This window comes from Coregonus clupeaformis, unplaced genomic scaffold, assembly GCF_020615455.1.
Source record: "Coregonus clupeaformis isolate EN_2021a unplaced genomic scaffold, ASM2061545v1 scaf0350, whole genome shotgun sequence".
In the NCBI taxonomy this organism is placed as follows: domain Eukaryota; kingdom Metazoa; phylum Chordata; class Actinopteri; order Salmoniformes; family Salmonidae; genus Coregonus; species Coregonus clupeaformis.
The window spans coordinates 150,700-176,789 of NW_025533805.1; the positions used below are offsets into that span (position 1 = coordinate 150,700).

The 26,090-nt window shown below is 47.5% G+C and overlaps 1 protein-coding gene across 1 annotated transcript in view; it reads right to left on the reverse strand.

Annotated features, from left to right (window-relative positions):
* The window catches only part of nsd2 (nuclear receptor binding SET domain protein 2), a 54,373-nt gene extending 31,349 nt beyond the window's left edge, over nucleotides 1-23,024 (reverse strand). Inside the window, 12 exon segments of the mRNA XM_041870581.2 lie at nucleotides 6,672-6,860; nucleotides 6,957-7,083; nucleotides 9,279-9,596; nucleotides 16,425-16,525; nucleotides 16,641-16,703; nucleotides 16,825-16,975; nucleotides 17,104-17,970; nucleotides 17,972-18,178; nucleotides 18,443-18,612; nucleotides 18,789-18,936; nucleotides 19,165-19,816; nucleotides 22,906-23,024. Of these exon segments, the coding sequence (XP_041726515.2) occupies nucleotides 6,672-6,860; nucleotides 6,957-7,083; nucleotides 9,279-9,596; nucleotides 16,425-16,525; nucleotides 16,641-16,703; nucleotides 16,825-16,975; nucleotides 17,104-17,970; nucleotides 17,972-18,178; nucleotides 18,443-18,612; nucleotides 18,789-18,936; nucleotides 19,165-19,791 (2,968 nt within the window). The 5' untranslated portion in view covers nucleotides 19,792-19,816; nucleotides 22,906-23,024.
* Nucleotides 23,025-26,090: the final 3,066 nt, after the last annotated feature.

The following is a 26,090-nucleotide window of genomic DNA, read 5'->3' on the forward strand; positions in this document are numbered from 1 at the left end:
CTGACATCATCTTCCCTACAATACACCACAACATTATATTAACACACCTGACATCATCTTCCCTACAATACACCGCAACATTATATTAACACACCTGACATCATCTTACCTACAATACACCACAACATTATATTAACACACCTGACATCATCTTCCCTACAATACACCACAACATTATATTAACACACCTGACATCATCTTACCTACAGTTCACCACAACATTATATTAACACACCTGACATCATCTTACCTACAATACACCACAACATTATATTAACACACCTGACATCATCTTACCTACAATACACCACAACATTATATTAACACACCTGACATCATCTTACCTACAATACACCACAACATTATATTAACACACCTGACATCATCTTACCTACAATACACCACAACATTATATTAACACACCTGACATCATCTTACCTACAATACACCACAACATTATATTAACACACCTGACATCATCTTACCTACAGTACACCACAACATTATATTAACACACCTGACATCATCTTCCCTACAATACACCACAACATTATATTAACACACCTGACATCATCTTACCTACAGTACACCACAACATTATATTAACACACCTGACATCATCTTACCTACAGTTCACCACAACATTATATTAACACACCTGACATCATCTTCCCTACAATACACCACAACATTATATTAACACACCTGACATCATCTTACCTACAGTTCACCACATGATATTAACCCTAACCCTACAGTTCACTATGCTTCCCCGTAGATATGGTGCCAGGTTTCCTCCAGACGTGATGCTTGGCATTCAGGCCAAAGAGTTCAATCTTGGTTTCATCAGACCAGAGAATCTCGTTTCTCATTGTCAGAGCCCTGGGCGGTTTTCACATAAGAATACTGTACCAAGTTAGCTAGCTGAATAAACTAAGTTAGTCTATTCCTAGAAAACATTGAACCGCTGTAGTTTACAACAATTATAATTTCTAAAGTGGAAGTAGGGAGAGTTATATTTGAGTGTTTCAGTGAAACGTAAGTGAGGGAGGCCCCGCTCTCTCGCTTCCCCAGATGTTTAGTTCATTTCATTCCGATCTCCTTTGCATTATTGTAGCCATTTTCTGTAGCCTATCAACTATGCCTCTGTCTATCCCTGTTCTCTCCTCTCCGCAAAGGCCATACAAACGCTTCATACCGCGTGGCTGCTGCCACTCTAATCTGGTGGTCCCTGCGCGCACTACCCACGTGGAGTTCCAGGTCTCCGGCAGCCTCTGGAACTGCAGTTCTGCGGCCAACAAGGCAGAGTTCATCTCAGCCTATGCTACACTCCAGTCCCTCGACTTCTTGGCGCTGACGGAAACATGGATTACCACTGAAGACACTGCTACTCCTACTGCTCTCTCCTCGTCTGACCATGTGTTCTCGCATACCCGAGAGCATCTGGTCAGAGGGGTGGTGGCACAGGAATCCTCATCTCTCCCAAGTGGACATTCTCTCTTTTTCTCCTGACCCATCTGTCCATCTCCTCATTTGAATTCCATGCTGTCACTAGCCCATTCAAGCTTAACATCCTTATAATTTATCGCCCTCCAGGTTCCCTTGGAGAGTTCATCAATGAGCTTGACGCCTTGATAAGTTCCTTTCCTGAGGATGGCTCACCCCTCACAGTTCTGGGGGATTTCAACCTCCCTACGTCTACATTTGACTCATTTCTCTCTGCCTCCTTCTTTCCACTCCTTTCCTCTTTTGACCTAAACCTCTCACCGTCTCCCCCTACTCACAAGGCAGGCAATACGCTTGACCTAATCTTTACTAGATGCTGTTCTTCTACTAATCTCACTGCAACTCCCCTCCAAGTCTCCGACCACTACTTTGTATCCTTTTCTCTCTCGCTCTCCTCCAACACTACTCCCTCTGCCTCTCCTCATTTACATTTTAGTCATTTAGCAGACGCTCTTATCCAGAGCGACTTACAGTTAAGTGAGTGCATACATTATTTTTATTTTTTCCCATACTGGCCCCCCGTGGGAATCGAACCCACAACCCTGGCGTTGCAAACGCCATGCTCTACCAACTGAGCTACATCCCTGCCGGCCATTCCCTCCCCTACCCTGGACGATGCTGGGCCAATTGTGCGCCGCCCAATGGGTCTCCCGGTCGCGGCCGGCTACAACAGAGCCTGGATTCAAACCAGGATCTCTAGTGGCACAGCTAGCACTGTGATGCAGTGCCTTAGACCACTGCGCCACTCAGGAGAATGAATACTCAGATGGTAATGTGCCGTCGCAACCTTCACTCTCTCTCCCCCGCTACTCTCTCCTCTTCCATCCTATCATCTCTTCCCTCTGCTAAATCCTTCTCCCTCCAATCTCCTGATTCTGCGTCCTCAACCCTCCTCTCCTCCCTTTCTGCATTCTTTGACTCTCTATGTCCCCTATCCTCCCGGCCGGCTCGGTCCTCCCCTCCAGCTCCGTGGCTTGACGACTCATTGCGAGCTCACAGAACAGGGCTCCGGGCAGCCGAGCGGAAATGGAGGAAAACTAGACTCCCTGCGGACCTGGCATCTTTTCACTCCCTCCTCTACATTTTCTTCCTCTGTTTCTGCTGCTAAAGCCACTTTCTACCACTAAATTTCAAGCCTCTGCCTCTTACCCTAGGAAGCTCTTTTCCACCTTCTCCTCCCTGCTGAATCCCCCCTCCCTCTCTGTGGATAACTTCGTCAACCATTTTGAAAAGAAGGTTGACGACATCTGATCCTCATTTATTAAGTCAAATGACACCGCTGGTCCTGCTCACACTGCCCTACCCTATGCTTTGACTTCTTTCTCCCCTCTCTCTCCAGATGAAATCTTGCGACTTGTGACGGCCGGCCGCCCAACAACCTGCCCGCTTGACCCTATCCATTCCTCTCTTTTCCAGACCATTTCCGGAGACCTTCTCCCTTACCTCACCTCGCTGATCAACTCATCCTTGACCGCTGGCTATGTCCCTTCCGTCTTCAAGAGAGCGAGAGTTGCACCCCTCCTCAAAAAACCTACACTCGATCCCTCCGATGTCAACAACTACAGACCAGTATCCCTTCTTTCTTTTCTCTCCAAAACTCTTGAGCGTGCCGTCTCTAGCCAACTCTCCTGCTATCTCTCTCAGAATGACCTTCTTGATCCAAACCAGTCAGGTTTCAGGACTGGTCATTCAACTGAGACTGCTCTTCTCTGTGTCACGGAGGCTCTCCGCACTGCTAAAGCTAACTCTCTCTCCTCTGCTCTTGTCCTTCTAGACCTGTCTGCTGCCTTTGATACAGTGAACCATCAGATCCTCCTCTCCACCCTCTCCGAGTTGGGCATCTCTGGCGCTGCTCACTCTTGGATTGCGTCCTACCTGACAGGTCGCTCCTACCAGGTGGCGTGGCGAGAATCTGTCTCCGCACCACGTGCTCTCACCACTGGTGTCCCCCAGGGCTCAGTTCTAGGCCCTCTCCTATTCTCTCTATACACCAAGTCACTTGGCTCTGTCATATCCTCACATGGTCTCTCCTATCATTGCTACGCAGACGACACACAATTAATGTTCTCCTTTCCCCCTTCTGATAACCAGGTGGCGAATCGCATCTCTGCATGTCTGGCAGACATATCAGTGTGGATTTCGGATCACCACCTCAAGCTGAACATCGGCAAGACGGAGCTGCTCTTCCTCCCGGGAAAGGACTGCCCGCTCCATGATCTCGCCATCACGGTTGACAACTCCATTGTGTCCTCCTCCCAGAGTGCAAGGAACCTTGGCGTGACCCTGGACAACACCCCGTCGTTCTCCGCTAACATCAAAGCGGTGACCCGATCCTGCAGGTTCATACTCTACAACATTCGGAGAGTACGACCCTACCTTACACAGAAAGCGGCACAGGTACTAATCCAGGCATCTCCCGTCTGGATTACTGCAACTCGCTGTTGGCTGGGCTCCCTGCCTGTGCCATTAAACCCCTACAACTTATCCAGAACGCTGCAGCCCGTCTGGTGTTCAACCTTCCCAAGTTCTCTCATGTCACCCCGCTCCTCCGCATGGTGCTTGCCTATGGAGCTGTGAGGGGAACGGCACCTCCTTACCTTCAGGCTCTGATCAGACCCTACACCCAAATGAGGGCACTACATTCATCCACCTCTGCCCTGCTAGCCCCCCTACCTCTACGGAAGCACAGTTCCCGCTCAGCCCAGTCAAAGCTATTCGCTGCTCTGGCACTCAATGCCAGGACAGCGGAGTCACTGTCCCCCCCCCCCAAAAAAAAGGTGGTTGTCCCACTGGCTATCCTAAGTTGAACTAACTGTTAGTCGCTCTGGATAAGAGCCTCTGCTAAATGACTTAAATGTTAAATGTAAATGTGTCTACATCACTAAGGACCTATTATGGTCCAAACACACCAGAAGTCGTGTAGAGGACACAACGCCTCTTCACCCTCAGGGGGCTGAGAAGATTCGGCATGGGACCTCATATCCTCAAAACATTCTACAGCTGCACCATCGAGAGCATCCTGACTGGTTGCGTCACCACCTGGTATGGCAAGTGCTCAGCATCCGACCGCAAGGCGCTACAGATCACTGGGGCCAAGCTTCCTGCCATCCAGGACCTCTATACCAGGCGGTGTCAGAGGAAGGCCCTAAAAATGGTAAGACTCCAGCCCCCAATTCATAGACCGTTCTCTCTGCTGCCGCACGGCAAGCGGTACCTGAGTGCCAGTCTGGGACCAAAAGGCTCCTTAACAGCTTCTACCCCCAAGCCATAAGACTGCTGAACAGTTAATCAAATGGACTATTTGCATTGACCCCTTATTTTATTACCGACTCTCTTGCACATGCTCGATGTGCACTCACTGGACTCTAATCACACATGCACTAAACTGACACATTCACACTCTTCTCATATACTGCTGCTCCTCTGTTTATTTACTATGCATAGTCCCTTTACCCCTACCTACAGTATATGGACATATTATCTCAATTATAACTGTACCTTTGCACATTGACTCAGTACTGGTACTCCTTGTATATATGCATGTTATTTGTATTTTGTTGGTTAAGGGCTCATAAGCATTTCACGATACCTGTTGTATTCGGCGCATGTGACAAAATTTGATTTAGATTCATAAAGCCCGGCACATTAACAGTTAGGCTATTGATTATAGACCTAATTAAGTTGGGGTTTCCTCTCGCCTCACTTTTCTTAGACAATTGAGGCAAGGGCTGTTTCCTCATCTCCTCCCTCCGCTGCTGCCTCCCCCGCTTTGTTCTCAACACCAATATGCTGGTTAACTTTGCTATTATGCACATAGCAACATGGTCTAGGAAAAGGCGGCAATTCAAAAGCACACTGATGTGTTTCAGAACCGCGGACAGCGACCACTATCCAACGTGGGAGAAAGCGCATTTGCTATAAGATAATATAATTTGTATTAGTGTTGCACCATTGTTCTTACATAATATAACCATATACAATTTCAGTAACACTTGTCTTAGACTGATGGACTGTGCCATCCCCACGGCCTCCACAATGGATCAGTCCACTCAGACAGGCTCCAATCAGACAGGTGTCCCCACGGCCTCCACAATGGATCAGTCCACTCAGACAGGCTCCAATCAGACAGGTGTCCCAACGGCCTCCACAATGGATCAGTCCACTCAGACAGGCTCCAATCAGACAGGTGTCCCAACGGCCTCCACAATGGATCAGTCCACTCAGACAGGCTCCAATCAGACAGGTGTCCCAACAGCCTCCACAATGGATCAGTCCACTCAGACAGGCTCCAATCAGACAGGTGTCCCAACGGCCTCCACAATGGATCAGTCCACTCAGACAGGCTCCAATCAGACAGGTGTCCCAACGGCCTCCACAATGGATCAGTCCACTCAGACAGGAGCCAGACTGGTGTCTTGTGCGTCATGAAAAAAAATTACTACAGTGAGGGAAAAAAAAGTATTTGAGTGGGACAAAATCCCTCCTGAGATGTGTGCAAACCTGGTGGCCAACTACAAGAAACGTCTGACCTCTGTGATTGCCAACAAGGGTTTTGCCACCAAGTACTAAGTCATGTTTTGCAGAGGGGTCAAATACTTATTTCCCTCATTAAAATGCTAATCAATTTATAACATTTTTGACATGTGTTTTTCTGGATTTTTTTGTTGTTATTCTGTCTCTCACTGTTCAAATAAACCTACCATTAAAATTATAGACTGATCATGTCTTTGTCAGTGGGCAAACGTACAAAATCAGCAGGGGATCAAATACTTTTTTCCCTCACTGTATTTGCGACTGCTCGACTAAAGATATCTCGGTCGACCAACAGCCTACAGATCTCAGAGTCAAAACTGCCCATTGACTAAATCTCATGGAAAGGGTTAGGGTTTAGCGGTGAGGGACCCAGTCTGCCTCACCCTTAGTAGTCTAGGGTTAGGGTACTGACTCACCCTTGGGTTAGGGTACTGACTCACCCTTGGGTTAGGGTACTGACTCACCCTTGGGTTAGGGTACTGACTCACCCTTGGGTTAGGGTACTGACTCACCCTTGGGTTAGGGTACTGACTCACCCTTGGGTTAGGGTACTGACTCACCCTTGGGTTAGGGTACTGACTCACCCTTGGGTTAGGGTACTGACTCACCCTTGGGTTAGGGTACTGACTCACCCTTGGCAGCCTTGGGTTTAGAGTGGCAGCTGAGACAGGTGTGGAGGGGGCAGCGGAAGCCCTTGTTGTCGAACACCGTGAGGGCGTTGGGGCGGACGCAGGCTTCATGGTAGAACTTCCCACAGTGCTGCACATTACAACGATGCACCTCCCCATCTGATAGCTTACAGCTGAAACACTGGTGCACCCCTGGAGAGAGAAAGAGGAGGACAGACAGAAGGGGTTAACCTGCCACCAGTCATTACCGGAGCTGCTCCACACAGGCAGCTTGACGGATGATCTTACCTGAGGTGCATTCTGGACAGAGCAGCTTGTCCTGTGGTTTCAGGGTGCGTCCTAGACAGGAGAGGTGGAAGGACCCACAGCACTGACCCTCACATGGCACCACGTCCTCTCCAGCCTGCTCACACACCTATAACACAACACAGTGAACCACACCCCTATAACACAACACAGTGAACCACACCCCTATAACACAACACAGTGAACCACACCCCTATAACACAACACAGTGAACCACACCCCTATAACACAACACAGTGAACCACACCCCTATAACACAGTGAACCACACCCCTATAACACAACACAGTGAACCACACCCCTATAACACAGTGAACCACACCCCTATAACACAACACAGTGAACCACACCCCTATAACACAACACAGTGAACCACACCCCTATAACACAACACAGTGAACCACACCCCTATAACACAACACAGTGAACCACACCCCTATAACACAACACAGTGAACCACACCCCTATAACACAACACAGTGAACCACACCCCTATAACACAACACAGTGAACCACACCCCTATAACACAACACAGTGAACCACACCCCTATAACACAGTGAACCACACCCCTATAACACAGTGAACCACACCCCTATAACACAACACAGTGAACCACACCCCTATAACACAACACAGCGAACCACACCCCCAATAACACAACACAGTGAACCACACCCCTATAACACAACACAGTGAACCACACCCCTATAACACAGTGAACCACACCCCTATAACACAGTGAACCACACCCCTATAACACAGTGAACCACACCCCTATAACACAGTGAACCACACCCCTATAACACAACCCAGTGAACCACACCCCTATAACACAACCCAGTGAACCACACCCCTATAACACAACCCAGTGAACCACACCCCTATAACACAACCCAGTGAACCACACCCCTATAACACAACACAGTGAACCACACCCCTATAACACAGTGAACCACACCCCTATAACACAGTGAACCACACCCCTATAACACAGTGAACCACACCCCTATAACACAACACAGTGAACCACACCCCTATAACACAACACAGTGAACCACACCCCTATAACACAACACAGTGAACCACACCCCTATAACACAACACAGTGAACCACACCCCTATAACACAACACAGTGAACCACACCCCTATAACACAACACAGTGAACCACACCCCTATAACACAACACAGTGAACCACACCCCTATAACACAACACAGTGAACCACACCCCTATAACACAACACAGTGAACCACACCCCTATAACAGTGAACCACACCCCTATAACACAACACAGTGAACCACACCCCTATAACACAGTGAACCACACCCCTATAACACAACACAGTGAACCACACCCCTATAACACAGTGAACCACACACCTATAACACAGTGAACCACACCCCTATAACACAACACAGTCAGCAACACAGTGAACCACACCCCTATAACAACACAGTGAACCACACCCCTATAACACAACACAGTGAACCACACCCCTATAACACAACACAGTGAACCACACCCCTATAACACAACACAGTGAACCACACCCCTATAACACAACACAGTCAGCAACACAGTGAACCACACCCCTATAACACAACACAGTGAACCACACCCCTATAACACAGTGAACCACACCCCTATAACACAACACAGTGAACCACACCCCTATAACACAACACAGTGAACCACACCCCTATAACAACACAGTGAACCACACCCCTATAACACAACACAGTGAACCACACCCCTATAACACAACACAGTGAACCACACCCCTATAACACAACACAGTGAACCACACCCCTATAACACAACACAGTGAACCACACCCCTATAACACAACACAGTGAACCGCACCCCTATAACACAACACAGTGAACCACACCCCTATAACACAACACAGTGAACCACACCCCTATAACACAACACAGTGAACCACACCCCTATAACACAGTGAACCACACCCCTATAACACAACACAGTGAACCACACCCCTATAACACAACACAGTGAACCACACCCCTATAACACAACACAGTGAACCACACCCCCTATAACACAACACAGTGAACCACACCCCTATAACACAACACAGTGAACCACACCCCTATAACACAACACAGTGAACCACACCCCTATAACACAACACAGTGAACCACACCCCTATAACACAACACAGTGAACCACACCCCTATAACACAACACAGTGAACCACACCCCTATAACACAACACAGTGAAACTGATAAGATTGAAACTCCCCCCCAACCTAACCCTGGGAGATGAGCTGTTCTCACCTGACAGACAGATTCCTTCTTGGGGCCTCCACCGTTGGTCTTCTTGGTCCCGTTGGTCTGGTCTATGCTGTCACTGGGGGACTCTGGACGCTCCTCACTGCCAGAGCACTCTGGCTCAGGACTGGCTGCTGCTCGCTTCCTCTTGCTGGTCTGGGAGGCTGCTGATTGGCTGGCTGAGTCCTGCCTCCTCTTCCTGATTGGCTTGGTCTTCTCTGGTTCTTTCTCTGGTGATTTAGAACTAGTGGATCCTTTGACTTGTGTCTCCGTTTTCTTTCTGTTTCTCTTCTTCGTGGGGGCGGAGGAGTCTGCTGCTACAGCCTGGGGTTAGAGTTAGGAGAGGAAAATCAGACTCATCATTATCATCATGGACATCTAAAAAGGCAACATACTGGCAGTACATAGAGTAGCCATCCAAATAGAATACAGGGGCCAGCTAGGTAGGTTTTGGTAGCCTCTGGTACATTCTAATGCCTTAATTCGATCCAAAATACACAGCAAAATGATCGAGTTTAGTTTTGTATTATCTTGATTATTGTCCAGTCGTGTGGTCGAGTGCTGCAAGGAAAGACCTAGTTAAGCTGCAGCTGGCCCAGAACAGAGCAGCACGTCTTGCTCTTCATTGTAATCAGAGGGCTGATATTAATACTATGCATGCCAGTCTCTCTTGGCTAAGAGTTGAGGAGAGACTGACTGCATCACTTCTTTTTAAAAGAAAATTCTCAATTGTTTGCATAGTCAATTTACACACAGCTCTGACAAATTCAAGGAAGCGTACAGTATTATATAGAGCCAGGAACAACGCCTCTCCCCTATTTGACCTAGATAGTTTGTGTGTATGTATTGATATGTAGGCTACGTGTGCCTTTTTGAAAATTGATGTAGTTCTGTCCTTGAGCTGTTCTTGTCTATTAATGTTCTGTATTATGTCATGTTTCATGTTTTGTCTGGAACCCAGGAAGAGTAGCTGCTGCTTTCACAACAGCTAATGGGGATCCCTAATAAACCCCAGGAAGAGTAGCTGCTGCTTTCACAACAGCTAATGGGGATCCCTAATAAACCCCAGGAAGAGTAGCTGCTGCTTTCACAACAGCTAATGGGGATCCCTAATAAACCCCAGGAAGAGTAGCTGCTGCTTTCACAACAGCTAATGGGGATCCCTAATAAACCCCAGGAAGAGTAGCTGCTGCTTTCACAACAGCTAATGGGGATCCCTAATAAACCCCAGGAAGAGTAGCTGCTGCTTTCACAACAGCTAATGGGGATCCCTAATAAACCCCAGGAAGAGTAGCTGCTGCTTTCACAACAGCTAATGGGGATCCTAATAAAATACCAAAATAGCAGATTGGAAAAATGTGTGGTATTGAGTAGAAATAATTGACTTTACAATAAATAAATAAAAATCACAGAACATTTCTGAATTCAGTGCATTGTTAGTTGTTTTGCATTTCGTCTAGGCCTATGTGATAGACTATTTTCTAAGAGAACATTTAACACGTCTCCTCGAGATTAAAGTATTATTTCAAGTTTTACTGCGAGATATGAATTGTCACAATTCAAATGACGTATTTTACTAAAACAGAAACATAGCCCACATTCTCTTGAAAAATAAATTAAAAGTTCAATTGAAACAAACAAAAAAAGGGCTGCCCAGTGACACAAGCCTCCCAAAACGAGCTAAATCACTTCTATGCTCGCTTCAAGGGAAGCAACACTGAAGCATGCATGAGAGCACCTGGGCCACCCCCAGGTGGTAAGGGTAGGTAACAACACATCTGCCCCGCTGACCCTCAACACGGGGGCCCCTCAGGGGTGCGTGCTCAGTCCCCTCCTGTACTCCCTGTTCACTCATGACTGCATGGCCAGGCACGACTCCAACACCATCATTAAGTTTGCCTACAACACAACAGTGGTAGGCCAGATCACCGACAACGATGAGACAGCCTATACGGAGGTGGTCAGAGACCTGGCCATGTGGTGCCAGGATAACAAGCTCTCCCTCAACGTGATCAAGACAAAAGGAGATGATTGTGGAACAGGTTAAGAGCTTCAAGTACCTTTGTGTCCACATCACCAACAAACTACCATGGTCCAAACACACCAAGACAGTCGTGAAGAGGGTACGACAAAGCCTATTCCCCCTCAGGAGACTGAAAAGATTTAGCATGGGTCCTCAGATCCTCAAAAAGTTCTACAGCTGCACCATCAAGAGCATCCTGACTGGTTGCATCACCGCCTGGTATGGCAACTGCTTGGCCTCCAACCGCAAGGCACTACAGAGGGTAGTGCGTACGGCCCAGTACATCACTGGGGCCAAGCTTCCTGCCATCCAGGACCTCTATACCAGGTGGTGTCAGAGGAAGGCCCTAAAAATTGTCAAAGACTCCAGCCACCCTAGTCATAGACTGTTCTCTCTGCTACCGCACGGCAAGCAGTACCGGAGTGCCAAGTCTAGGTCCAAAAGACTTCTCAACAGCTTCTACCCCCAAGCCATAAGACTCCTGAACAGCTAATCATGGCTACCCAGACTATTTGCACTGCCCCCCCACCCCATCCTTTTACGCTGCTGCTACTCTGTTAATTATTTATGCATAGTCACTTTAACTCTACCCACATGTACATATTACTTCAACTAGCCGGTGCCCCCGCACATTGACTCTGTACCGGTACCCCCCTGTATATATAGCCTCCCTACTGTTATTTTATTTGACTTCTGCTCTTTTTTTCTCAACACTTTTGTTGTTGTTGTTTTATTTTTACTTTTTTGTTAAAAATAAATGCACTGTTGGTTAAGGGCTGTATGTAAGCATTTCACTGTAATGTCAGCACCTGTTGTATTCGGCGCATGTGGCCAATAAAATTTGATTTGATTTGACATGCTTTGGTAGAACCCAACACGCTAACTACCATCTGGTCCTAATGGCCTGGTACTCAGGGCTCTATTGTCCCTCTAACCATCAGGTCCTAATGGCCTGGTATTCAGGGCTCTATTGTCCCTCTAACCATCAGGTCCTAATGGCCTGGTACTCAGGGCTCTATTGACCCTCTAACCATCAGGTCCCTAATGGCCTGGTACTCAGGGCTCTATTGTCCCTCTAACCATCAGGTCCTAATGGCCTGGTATTCAGGGCTCTATTGTCCCTCTAACCATCAGGTCCTAATGGCCTGGTACTCAGGGCTCTATTGACCCTCTAACCATCAGGTCCTAATGGCCTGGTACTCAGGGCTCTATTGTCCCTCTAACCATCAGGTCCCTAATGGCCTGGTACTCAGGGCTCTATTGACCCTCTAACCATCTGGTCCTAATGGCCTGGTATTCAGGGCTCTATTGTCCCTCTAACCATCAGGTCCTAATGGCCTGGTACTCAGGGCTCTATTGTCCCTCTAACCATCAGGTCCTAATGGTCTGGTACTCAGGGCTCTATTGTCCCTCTTACCATCAGGTCCTAATGGTCTGGTACTCAGGGCTCTATTGTCCCTCTAACCATCAGGTCCTAATGGTCTGGTACTCAGGGCTCTATTGTCCCTCCAACCATCAGGTCCCTAATGGCCTGGTACTCAGGGCTCTATTGTCCCTCTAACCATCAGGTCCTAATGGCCTGGTACTCAGCGCTCTATTGTCCCTCTAACCATCAGGTCCTAATGGCCTGGTACTCAGGGCTCTATTGTCCCTCTAACCATCATGTCCTAATGGCCTGGTACTCAGGGCTCTATTGTCCCTCTAACCATCAGGTCCCTAATGGCCTGGTACTCAGGGCTCTATTGTCCCTCTAACCATCAGGTCCCTAATGGCCTGGTACTCAGGGCTCTATTGTCCCTCTAACCATCAGGTCCCTAATGGTCTGGTACTCAGGGCTCTATTGTCCCTCTAACCATCAGGTCCTAATGGCCTGGTACTCAGGGCTCTATTGTCCCTCTAACCATCAGGTCCTAATGGCCTGGTACTCAGGGCTCTATTGTCCCTCTAACCATCAGGTCCTAATGGCCTGGTACTCAGGGCTCTATTGTCCCTCTAACCATCAGGTCCTAATGGCCTGGTACTCAGGGCTCTATTGTCCCTCTAACCATCAGGTCCTAATGGTCTGGTACTCAGGGCTCTATTGTCCCTCTAACCATCAGGTCCTAATGGCCTGGTACTCAGGGCTCTATTGTCCCTCTAACCATCAGGTCCTAACGGCCTGGTACTCAGGGCTCTATTGTCCCTCTAACCATCAGGTCCCTAATGGCCTGATGGTGTACATTAATTGAATATACACCATCACAATAAACCATGAGTTTTTTTAAATGTAGAAGTTCCAAAGGCTCGCATCAGAGGCTTGGAGGCCAGGAGGTGCTAAACGTGTTAGTGTTAATTAACGGTTAATTACCATGAGACCGGCAGACTTTTGCATGACAATAACCGGCTGAAAACATGTAATGACCGTCACAGCCATAAGTATGATCACATTTATAGCAAAATAGATGCTGCAGTAGCTGTTTCAAAGTATTTCTGCCGTTTTGTTTCATAGGTGGTAAATTAAATCGCACAAAGTAAAATAACTAGGAATCCTATAGCCTGTCCCACCTCGCACTGCAACACTGCCTGGCTGGGGGCCGTGTGCACATGAAGAGCTGAGTGAAAGATACATTTTAATCAGCGCTGTGCACAGCCATAAAAGTTGGTCTAATTTACTTGAAACTAAACACTGACGTGAGACTTTGTCCTTGTGTTTTTTGGCTATTTACATTGTGAACAAAAAAACCTAGGTTGTATTTCAATGTTTGAATTTCAACTGCTAGGGAAGAGAAGTCAGACTCAATCTCACAAGCACATGACTCCAGTCGCGTTACCACGGTAACCTCCCGCCCTTAAAGGGGCAGGTGAACATTTTTGGGGAAGGGTACCAAAACATTTCTGCAGCATTGAAGGTCCCCAAGAACACAGTGGCCTCCATCATTCTTAAATGGAAGAAGTTTGGAACCACCAAGACTCTTCCTAGAGCTGGCCGCCCGGCCAAACTGAGCAATCGGGGGAGAAGGGCATTGGTCAGGGAGGTGACCAAGAACCCAATGGTCACTCTGACAGAGCGCCAGAGTTCCTCTGTGGAGATGGGAGAACCTTCCAGAAGGACAACCATCTCTGCAGCTCTCCACCAATCAGGCCTTTATGGTAGAGTGACCGAACATCTCTGGAGAGACCTGAAAATAGCTGTGCAGCGATGCTCCCCATCCAACCTGACAGAGCTTGAGAGGATCTGCAGAGAATAATGGGAGAAACTCCCCAAATACAGGTGTACAAAGCTTGTAGCTTCATACCCAAGAAGACTTGAGGATGTAATCGCTGCCAAAGGTTCTTCAACAAAGTAATGTGTAAAGGGTCTGAATAATTATGTAAATGTGATTTGAGTGAGAAGAAAAAAATATAGTGTGCAAAGCTGTCATCAAGGCAAAGGGTGGCTACTTTGAAGAATCTAAAATATATTTTGATTTGTTTAACACTTTTTTGGTTACTACATGATTCTATATGTGTTATTTCATAGTTTTGATGTCTTCACTATTATTCTACAATGTAGAAAATAGTAAAAATAAAGGAAAACCCTTGAATGAGTAGGTGTCCAAACTTTTGACTGGTACTGTATGTGTATTTGGAAAGTATTCAGACCCCTTGACTTTTTCCACATTCTGTTACAGCCCATTTCTAAAATTGATTTTTTAAATTTTATTCCATCGATCTACATACAATACCCCATAATGGCAAAGCAAAAATATGGATTTTAGAAATGTTTGCAAATGTATTAAATAAAAAACTGAAATATCCATAGTATTTAGACCCTTTACTCAGTACTTTGTTGAAGCACCTTTGGCAGCGATTACAGCCTAGAGTCTTCTTGGGTATGACGCTACAAGCTTGGCACACCTGTATATGGGGAGTTTCTCCCATTCTTCTCTGCGGATCCTCTCAAGCTCTGTCAGGTTGGATGGGGAGCGTTGCTGCACAGCTATTTTCAGGTCTCTCCAGAGATGTTTGATCTGGTTCAAGTCCGGGCTCTGGCTGGGCCAGTCAAGGACATTCAGAGACTTGTCCCGAAGCCACTCCTGTGTTGTCTTGGCTGTGTGCTTTGGGTCGTTGTCCTGTTGGAAGGTGAACCTTCGCCCCAGTCTGAGGTCCTGAGCGCTCTGGAGCAGGTTTTCATCAAGGATCTCTCTGTACTTTGCTCCGTTCATCTTTCCCTCAATTCATCTGCCGCTGAAAAACTCTAGAGGACCTCTAGAGCTCTGTCAGAGTGATCATCGGGTTCTTAGTCACCTCCTAGACCAAGGCCCTTCTCCCCCGATTGCTCAGTTTGCCCGGGCAGCCAGCTTTAATAAGATTGGTGGTGGTTCCAAACTTCCTCCATTTAAGAATGATGGAGGCCACTGTGATCTTGGGGACCTTCAATGCTGCAGAAATGTTTTGGTACTCTTCCCCAGATCTGTGCCTCGACAGAATCCTGTCTCGGAGCTCTACGGACAAGTCCTTCGGCCTCATGGCTTGGTTTTTACTCTGACATGCACTATGAACTGTGGGACCTTATATAGACAGGTGTCTGCCTTTCCAAATAATATCCAATCAATTGAATTTACCACAGGTGGACTCCAATCACGTTCTAAAAACATCTCAAGGATGATCAATGGAAACAGGATGCACCTGAGCTCAATTTTGAGTCTCATAGCAAAGGGTCTGAATACTTATGTAAATGAGGTTTGTTTATTTTTAATACATTTGCAAACATTTAAAAAAATGTTTGCAAAGTTAATATGAAGAGGGAAAAGTAGCCGACAGCCGGTGCCAATGGAAATCACTGATCATACTGGATACACCACCGTATCGTACTGGATACACCACCGTATCGTACTGGATACACCACCGTATCGTACTGGATACACCACCGTATCGTACTGGATACACCACCGTATCGTACTGGATACACCACCGTATCGTACTGGATACACCACCGTATCGTACTGGATACACCACCGTATCGTACTGGATACACCACCGTATCGTACTGGATACACCACCGTATCGTACTGGATACACCACCGTATCGTACTGGATACACCACCGTATCGTACTGGATACACCACCGTATCGTACCTGACACACAACATAACAGATGAATAACTCACCTTCTGTTTGTCACCAACTTTGCGTTTCTTCTTGGGTTGCTGGTCCTCGTCGGTCTCCTCTGGAGCTTGCTTAAGCGGCTGCTTCTGAGGACTCTTCTTCCCTGGAAACAAGTTAGAGAACAGATAGTGATGAAACTCCAACAGACAGACATTCACCTGATCAGTAGATGCTCTGTGGAACTAATGGCTGAGTTGGTATCAACAGCAGCTTTTCACCTTTAGGTTCTGCCTTTAGCTCTTCTTTAATGGGACAGGTCTTGGTTTTGGAACCATTCTTAGCTATGAGGAAAACAGACATGTTAGCTGACAAGTGACACATTTTACAAAGCTAAATAATACCCTACCTATAACTGACGACACATTGATTAACTGACGATATGTTGATATGACCCTAACTTACCTATAGGTGCATGGATGTTGGTAGTCAAGGCAACCCCTTTGCACCTCTTCCTCCCCGTCTTGGCAGGTAGTTGAGGTTTCAGTTTGGACTTCTTCTGTTTCTGCTTGTGAGGTTCAAGTAGTTCAGTCTCTGAGCTGGGGGAGACGATATCCTACAAACAACAACTTCCTCAAAATAAGGACACCAGAAAGTGACTGTTTTCACTCTTGAAACTCAATACATTTCACCTGTAAATAACATAGTATATAGACCATGAACATTATTCTAGTTTATCCAGACCTGTGTTTGTCCTTTATGGGAGACCAGGACGTTAGTCTTCTTAGTCGTTGAAGTGGTCTGCTTCCGTTTCCCTCCTTTCTCGGTTCCGTCTGTAGTTCTGGGGCTGCTGCTCTTCTTCTTCCCCAGTGAAGTGCTGCGGTCTGTGGGGGTGGGCTGGACTGGGGGTCTGGCTGGGCTGGGAGGCAGGAGGGTCAGCCTGGATGGTTCCTGCTCATGGTCCGGTGCTTGGGCCTGTGTCTGCTCTAGTCCAGGGTTGGGGTCTGGGCCAGCCTCAGCAGGGTTGGGGTCTGGGCCAGCCTCAGCAGGGTTGGGGTCTGGGCCAGCCTCAGCAGGGTTGGGGTCTGGGCCAGCCTCAGCAGGGTTGGGGTCTGGGCCAGCCTCAGCAGGGTTGGGGTCTGGGCCAGCCTCAGCAGGGTTGGGGTCTGGGCCAGCCTCAGCAGGGTTGGGGTCTGGGCCAGCCTCAGCAGGGTTGGGGTCTGGGCCAGCCTCAGCAGGGTTGGGGTCTGGGCCAGCCTCAGCAGGGTTGGGATCTGGGCCAGCCTCAGCAGGGTTGGGATCTGGGCCAGCCTCAGCAGGGTTGGGGTCTGGGCCAGCCTCAGCAGGGTTGGGGTCTGGGCCAGCCTCAGCAGGGTTGGGGTCTGGGCCAGCCTCAGCAGGGTTGGGGGTCTGGGCCAGCCTCAGCAGGGTTGGGGTCTGGGCCAGCCTCAGCAGGGTTGGGGTCTGGGCCAGCCTCAGCAGGGTTGGGGTCTGGGCCAGCCTCAGCAGGGTTGGGGTCTGGGCCAGCCTCAGCAGGGTTGGGGTCTGGGCCAGCCTCAGCAGGGTTGGGGTCTGGGCCAGCCTCAGCAGGGTTGGGGTCTGGGCCAGCCTCAGCAGGGTTGGGGTCTGGGCCAGCAGGGTTGGGGTTTGGGCCAGGCTCAGCCAGCAGGCGGGGGTTGAGGTGTGGTCCGTCAGTATCGTAGGTAAAGGTGTACTTGGCCAGGCGTTCATCCAGGGCCAGGCTGGCAGCTTCCTTGGCCTGAGTGATGCCCACCACCCACTGGGCATGGAGCTTCCTGGGCACGGAAGAAGTGGTACTCTGGGGACAGAGGAGAGCAGAACTCAGAACTACTAGTAGAGGACATTAGAGCTCAGATTGACAGTAGAGCTCAGATTGACAGTAGAGCTCAGATTGACAGTAGAGCTCAGATTGACAGTAGAGCTCAGATTGACAGTAGAGCTCAGATTGACAGTAGAGCTCAGATTGACAGTAGAGCTCAGAGGACAGTGATGACATTACTAGAAAAGGTAAATGTCCTGAAGAAAACTTGAGTGATTGGGTGGGGGTTTAGGGTGACTGTACCTTTCTGTGGACGACCCGGGAGGATGGTTGTTTGTTGCCATGGCAGAGCTCAACATATTGCTCCTCCCCCCTGAATGACACCATGTTCTTCTCAAAGATGTAGCCCCTCTCCGGGGTGTTCCCAAAATACTGAACGTGGTACAGGATGCCAGACGTATGGCTGTTAATTGCTGAAATAAAGTAACATTAAAAACATTAGCTGATGAATGTTACAACTTCCATGCAAAAAGATTCCACTGGTTACTATTGCCATCTAAAACATGGTTTCTAACTTCTCTTTTCAATCTAACCAAACCGTGTGTGTCTAAGGACTGGGCAGGTAGTCTGTTCTGTTATGTGTTCTTACCTTTGTGTTTGAGGTGTGTGTTGAGTTCTGGGTCGGTAGAGACCATGCAGGGCCACCAGGGGTATCCTGACACCTTGGTCCACACCACATCACCCACAGAGAACACTGCATGGACCGGGAGCTCCTCCTGAGGACGGGCCTGCTGGATCTGAGAGGAACAGCATGCTGTCAGAAACCTCAATATCAACACTGAGGATCAGGAGGACTCTCAGAAACAAGGACTCACAAGGAGTGAATGATAAGAGTTCTATTGAATCACACAGACTGACATTCTCTATGATCAACCTTTCATTTAGTCAGGGTCCAGCCCATAGAGATACAACAGTTGTTTTATCTCAATGATTTGGCCTTCTGTGTATTGAACTATAGAACCCACCCCCACCTGTTGTGGTGCAGCAGTGCCCTCCTCTGGCAGACTGGCAGATGACACCACCTCCACAGGAACAGGAACAGGAACAGGGTTAGAGGCAGGTTTGGGTTTGATGAGTCTTCTCTTCCTGCTGGCTGGAGCCAGGAGGCCCTCAGTAGGCAGGTTGGGCCCCTCTCCACAGAATGTCTCGAAGCGCGCCGGCTTCCCCTTGGCCACCATCTTGGTGATCTTCAGTTTAATTTCAGGGGAGGTGGCCTTCCTCTGGGGGCTGGGGTGGGAGGAGGGGGCCTCAGCACCCTTCAGGATGGGGGGCTCGGGGGGGCACAGCTTGGTCAGCTTGTCCTGGTCTCCGTTCAGCATGCGGGACGTCAGGTCCTTCAGCCTCTCATGGCTATGAACATGGGAGGCCATCTTGTTTAGAACACTGTCCTGGAGCGTCACGGCCAGCTGGGCAGCTGCCTTGTCCATCAGCAGGGCCGGGTCTGCCCCCAGGTCCCCCCCACCCCGACCCTTCCTCCCCCCCAGGGGCTCAGACGGCTGCTTCATGCTGACTGGGTTCAGGGCCTCTGGCATCGAGGGCAGAGACCTCCCCTTACTAGTACTGTCCATCCCAGACCGTCCCTTACTGTCCATCCCATCCAACTCCAGCCTCACCCAGCTACAGCACAGAGAGGGAAGGAGAGAAATCATTAATGACTCTTTATGGTCCAAAGCCCAAGGACCTTCCAAACACACTTCCACTTTAAAGTCTGATTCAATACGCATCAGTCTGATTACTACATTACACATCATGATGTTATTCTAGTAACTAGACAATCAAAATCATATTTACACTAACTCTTAATAAAATGGAAATACATGAGGCATTCTAAATTTCACATTACATATTTTAAGGCAGCAATTCATATTTTAAAAAGTGTGTATTGTCAGACTAATGGAATAGTCAGGACTTTTTCTAAGAGTCAAGAATGACAATACTGAGCATGCCAAAACAATTTGCAACAAGCTTGATCTACAGGTGAAAAACAACATTCACAACTGCACCTGTTCTGAGTGGTTTAGCAATGCATGGTGAGCTGCACCTGTTCTGAGTGGTTTAGCAATGCATGTTGAGCTAGGGTGTGCTGCACCTGTTCTGAGTGGTTTAGCAATGCATGGTGAACTAGCCTAACCCTAACCCTAACCCAATGCATGGTGAACTACCCTAACCCTAACCCAATGCATGGTGATCTGGACCTGTTCTGAGTGGTTTAGCAATGCATGGTGAACTACCCTAACCCTAACCCTAACCCAATACATGGTGAACTAGCCTAACCCTAACCCTAACCCAATGCATGATGAACTAGCCTAACCCTAACCCTAACCCAATGCATGGTGAACTAGCCTAACCCTAACCCTAACCCAATGCATGGTGAACTAGCCTAACCCTAACCCTAACCCTGGTGAACTAGCCTAACCCTAACCCTAACCCAATGCATGGTGAACTAGCCTAACCCTAACCCTAACCCAATGCATGGTGAACTAGCCTAACCCTAACCCTAACCCTAACCCAATGCATGGTGAACTAGCCTAAGCCTAACCCTAACCCAATGCATGGTGAACTACCCTAACCCTAACCCAATGCATGGTGAACTAGCCTAACCCTAACCCTAACCCAATGCATGGTGAACTAGCCTAACCCTAACCCAATGCATGGTGAACTAGCCTAACCCTAACCCTAACCCAATGCATGGTGAACTACCCTAACCCTAACCCAATGCATGGTGAACTAGCCTAACCCTAACCCTAACCCAATGCATGGTGAACTAGCCTAAGCCTAACCCTAACCCAATGCATGGTGAACTACCCTAACCCTAACCCTAACCCAATGCATGGTGAACTAGCCTAACCTAACCCCTAACCCAATGCATGGTGAACTAGCCTAACCCCTAACCCAATGCATGGTGAACTAGCCTAACCCTAACCCAATGCATGGTGAACTAGCCTAACTCCTAACCCTAACCCAATGCATGGTGAACTAGCCTAACCCTAACCCAATGCATGGTGAACTAGCCTAACCCTAACCCAATGCATGGTGAACTAGCCTAAGCCTAACCCAATGCATGGTGAACTAGCCTAACCCTAACCCTAACCCAATGCATGGTGAACTAGCCTAACCCTAACCCTAACCCAATGCATGGTGAACTAGCCTAAGCCTAACCCTAACCCAATGCATGGTGAACTAGCCTAACCCTAACCCTAACCCAATGCATGGTGAACTAGCCTAACCCTAACCCAATGCATGGTGAACTAGCCTAACCCTAACCCTAACCCAATGCATGGTGAACTAGCCTAACCCTAACCCAATGCATGGTGAACTAGCCTAACCCTAACCCAATGCATGGTGAACTAGCCTAACCCTAACCCTAACCCAATGCATGGTGAACTAGCCTAACCCTAACCCAATGCATGGTGAACTAGCCTAACCCTAACCCTAACCCAATGCATGGTGAACTAGCCTAACCCTAACCCTAACCCAATGCATGGTGAACTAGCCTAACCCTAACCCTAACCCAATGCATGGTGAACTAGCCTAACCCTAACCCTAACCCAATGCATGGTGAACTAGCCTAACCCTAACCCTAACCCAATGCATGGTGAACTAGCCTAACCCTAACCCTAACCCAATGCATGGTGAACTAGCCTAACCCTAACCCTAACCCTAACCCGGGTGATGCAGAAAGTCTAACTCAAAACAATAGTGCAACAAACAAATAACTAACTAGTCAGTGAAAACGCACAGGCGGATACATCAAACACTGGACTGATAGAGCTGATAAAGCCGCGTCGTTAACGCGCTAAGATCGCTCCACATTCAAATCTGAAGTGTAAATGAGCTAGTAGTACAGTTAGCTATCTTGATAACATGCTGACCAACTACAGCTAGTAGTTGGTCATCTGATGCGCGCCGAGTGGACACTTTGTTACAGTATATGATGTCAAATGTAGCAATCAGAAAACTTAACAACTAGCTAATCGCTCTACAGTAGTTGGCTTGCTTAATACTGCAACGTCCCAACATTGAATGAATGGCTAGTCCAGGCAAGGACCAGCTAGCTCGCTAACCAAATGCAATGTATAACAGTAACGCAGCCAACATCGCCGACCGGGAAAAGCCGCGGAAACATGAGTTAACATATTTCACCAACAGAAAAAATTTAACATTGCCAACCACATCACAGATGATGAATAAATAAAAGTGAATAATACAAATAAAATGAAAAGTCTCACTCTTTAGGAATCTGGTAACAGATTTCCCATTTTGAGATACTGACGCGACAACAATAACTAATTAGTTAGCTACAGTTAGCTAACTGGTATAACTTAGCTAGGATCTCAGGGTAATGGCCAAGGTTAGTTGCAGCTAGCTAAAGTAGCGTCAACTAAACCACGGCATATGAAAAATACAGAATGACAGTGTTCTGTTAGCTACTTCACATAATGAAATGAATCCGCAAATGATTTAAATTAACCGACGCTCAATGACACTAGCTTCCGAGTTAACGTTAGTTAGCTACAGTAGCTATCTAGCCACCATTCAGTTAGCTGGCTAGCGACGTGCCAACTTGCCTGACATGCGCAGCTACAGCTAGTTAGCTAGCTAACGTTACATTGCTAGCTAACTCGCTATGTTAGAAGATACAAGTTTATTAAAATATGACCACACTCGCCTTTTCCTCACATAATTATAGTAATTTGTTAAATTACCTGTTGAATTTCTCGAATAGTTATCAAATTTGAAAATAGTATGTTTGAATCATCTTGAAAACGCCGATTTCATTCAACTTGAATCAAAGCTTGCGGGAAACTCTTCTCCCAATCAGCGCGAAAAATACTCACTTCCGATTGGTTGGGAGCAGTGACGAGTTTAACCTGCCCTTTCAAAAATGTCTGTGCTATCCGAGATCCTTGGGACGTCCCAGCTATCTGAGATCCTTGGGACGTCCCTACCTTCTTCTTCTGTGGGTTTTATGGCGGACTACAACCTACAAAGGTGTATTGCCGCCACCAACTGGACGGGTTAAAACCTAAACAAGATCAAAAATAAAAATCCATACGTAATAGGGAAACTAACTTAATCCACCCAAATAAAAATAGTACATTGCCAAAACAAACAAAACTCCCTCTTCTTCCTTCTTTTAGGGTACCCATCCGTAAACATGGGTACCCTCATAGATATCATCCTGACTAACATACCCTCTAAATACACCTCAGCTGTCTTCAACCAGGATCTCAGCGATCACTGCCTTATTGCCTGCGTCCGTAACGGGTCCGCGGTCAAACGACCACCCCTCATCACTGTCAAACGCTCCCTAAAACACTTTAGCGAGCAGGCCTTCCTAATTGACCTGGCCCAGGTATCCTGGATGGATATAGACCTCATTCCGTCAGTAGAGGATGCCTGGTTGTTCTTTAAAAGTGCTTTCCTCTCAATCTTAAATAAGCATGCCCCTTTCAAAAAATACAGAACTAAGAACCGATATAGCCCCTGGTTCTCCTCAGACTTAACTGCCCTTGACCAGCACAAAAACATCCTGTGGCGTACAGCATTAGCATCAAATAGCCCCCGCGATATGCAACTTTTCAGGGAAGTTAGGAACCAATATACACAAGCAGTCAGGAAAGCAAAGGCTAACTTTTTCAAACAGAAATTTGCATCCTGTAGCACTAACTCCAAAAAGTTTTGGGACACTGTAAAGTCCATGGAGAATAAGAGCACCTCCTCCCAGCTGCCCACTGCACTGAGGCTAGGAAACACTGTCACCACCGATAAATCTACAATAATCGAGAATTTCAACAAGCATTTTGCTACGGCTGGCCAAGCTTTCCATCTGGCTACCACTAACCCGGCCACCAACTCTGCACCCTCTGCTGCAACTTGCCCATGCCCCCCCCGCTTCTCCTTCACACAAATTCAGACAGCTGATGTTTTGAAAGCGCTGCAAAATCTGGACCCCTACAAATCAGCTGGGCTAGACAATCTGGACCCTTTCTTTCTAAAACTAGCCGCCGAAATTGTCGCAACCCCTATTACTAGTCTGTTCAACCTCTCTTTCATAACGTCTGAGATCCCCAGAGATTGGAAAGCTGCCGCGGTCATCCCCCTCTTCAAAGGGGGTGACACTCTAGATCCAAACTGCTACAGACCTATATCCATCCTGCCCTGCCTTTCGAAAGTATTTGAAAGCCAAGTTAACAAACAGATCACCGACCATTTCGAATACCACCGTACCTTCTCCGCTATGCAATCCGGTTTCCGAGCTGGTCACGGGTGCACTTCAGCCACGCTCAAGGTCATAAACAATATTATAACCGCGATTGATAATAGACAGTACTGTGCAGCCGTCTTCATCGACCTGGCCAAGGCTTTCGACTCTGTCAACCACCGCATTCTTATTGGCAGACTAAATAGCCTTGGTTTCTCAAATGACTGCCTCGCCTGGTTCACCAACTACTTCTCAGATAGAGTTCAGTGTGTCAAATCGGAGGGCCTGTTGTCTGGACCTATGGCAGTCTCTATGGGGTGCCACAGGGTTCAATTCTTGGGCCGACACTTTTCTCCGTGTATATCAATGATGTCGCTCTTGCTGCTGGTGACTCTCAGATCCACCTCTACGCAGACGACACCATTTTGTATACATCTGGCCCTTCATTGGACACTGTGTTAACAAACCTCCAAACGAGCTTCAATGCCATACAACAATCCTTCAGTAGCCTCCAACTGCTCTTAAACACTAGTAAAACTAAATGCATGCTTTTCAATCGAACGCTGCTGGCACCCGCCCACCCGACTAGAATCACCACTCTCGACGGGTCTGACCTAGAGTATGTGGACAACTACAAATACCTAGGTGTCTGGTTAGACTGTAAACTCAACTTCCAGACTCACATAAAGAATCTCCAATCCAAAGTTAAATCTAGAATCGGCTTCCTATTTCGCAACAAAGCCTCCTTCACTCATGCTGCCAAACATGCCCTCGTAAAACTGACTATCCTACCGATCCTTGACTTCGGCGATGTCATTTACAAAATAGCCTCCAACACTCTACTCAGCAAATTGGATGTAGTCTATCACAGTGCCATCCGTTTTGTCTCCAAAGCCCCATACACTACCCACCACTGTGACCTGTACGCTCTTGTTGGCTGGTCCTCACTACATGTTCGTCGTCAAACCCACTGGCTCCAGGCCATCTATAAATCACTGCTAGGCAAATCCCCGCCTTATCTTAGCTCATTGGTCACCATAGCAGCATCCACCCGTAGTCTGCGCTCCAGCAGGTATATCTCACTGGTCATTCCCAAAGCCAACACCTCCTTTGGCCGCCATTCCTTCCAGTTCTCTGCTGCCAATGACTGGAACGAATTGCAAAAATCTCTGAAGCTGGAGACTCTTATCTCCCTCAATAACTTTAAGCATCAGTTGTCAGAGCACCTTACCGATCACTGCACCTGTACACAGCCCATCTGAAATTAGCCCACCCAACTACCTCATCCCTATATTGTTATTTATTTTGCTCTTTTGCACCCCAGTATCTCTATTTGCACATAATCTCTTGCACATCTAGCATTCCAGTGTTAATACTATTGTAATTATTCTGCACTATAGCCTATTTATTGCCTTACCTCCATAACTTGCTACATTTGCACACACTGTATATATATTTTCTGTTGTATTTTTGACTTTATGTTTTTTACCCCATATGTAACTCTGTGTTGTTTTTATTGCACTGCTTTGCTTTATCTTGGCCAGGTCGCAGTTGTAAATGAGAACCTGTTCTCAACTGGTTTACCTGGTTAAATAAAGGTGAAATAAAAAAATAATTTTTTTTAGTTCTCCATATCTACCGTCTCCGGCTCTAGGCCCTGAGGGGGTGGGACGGCTTGTGACAATA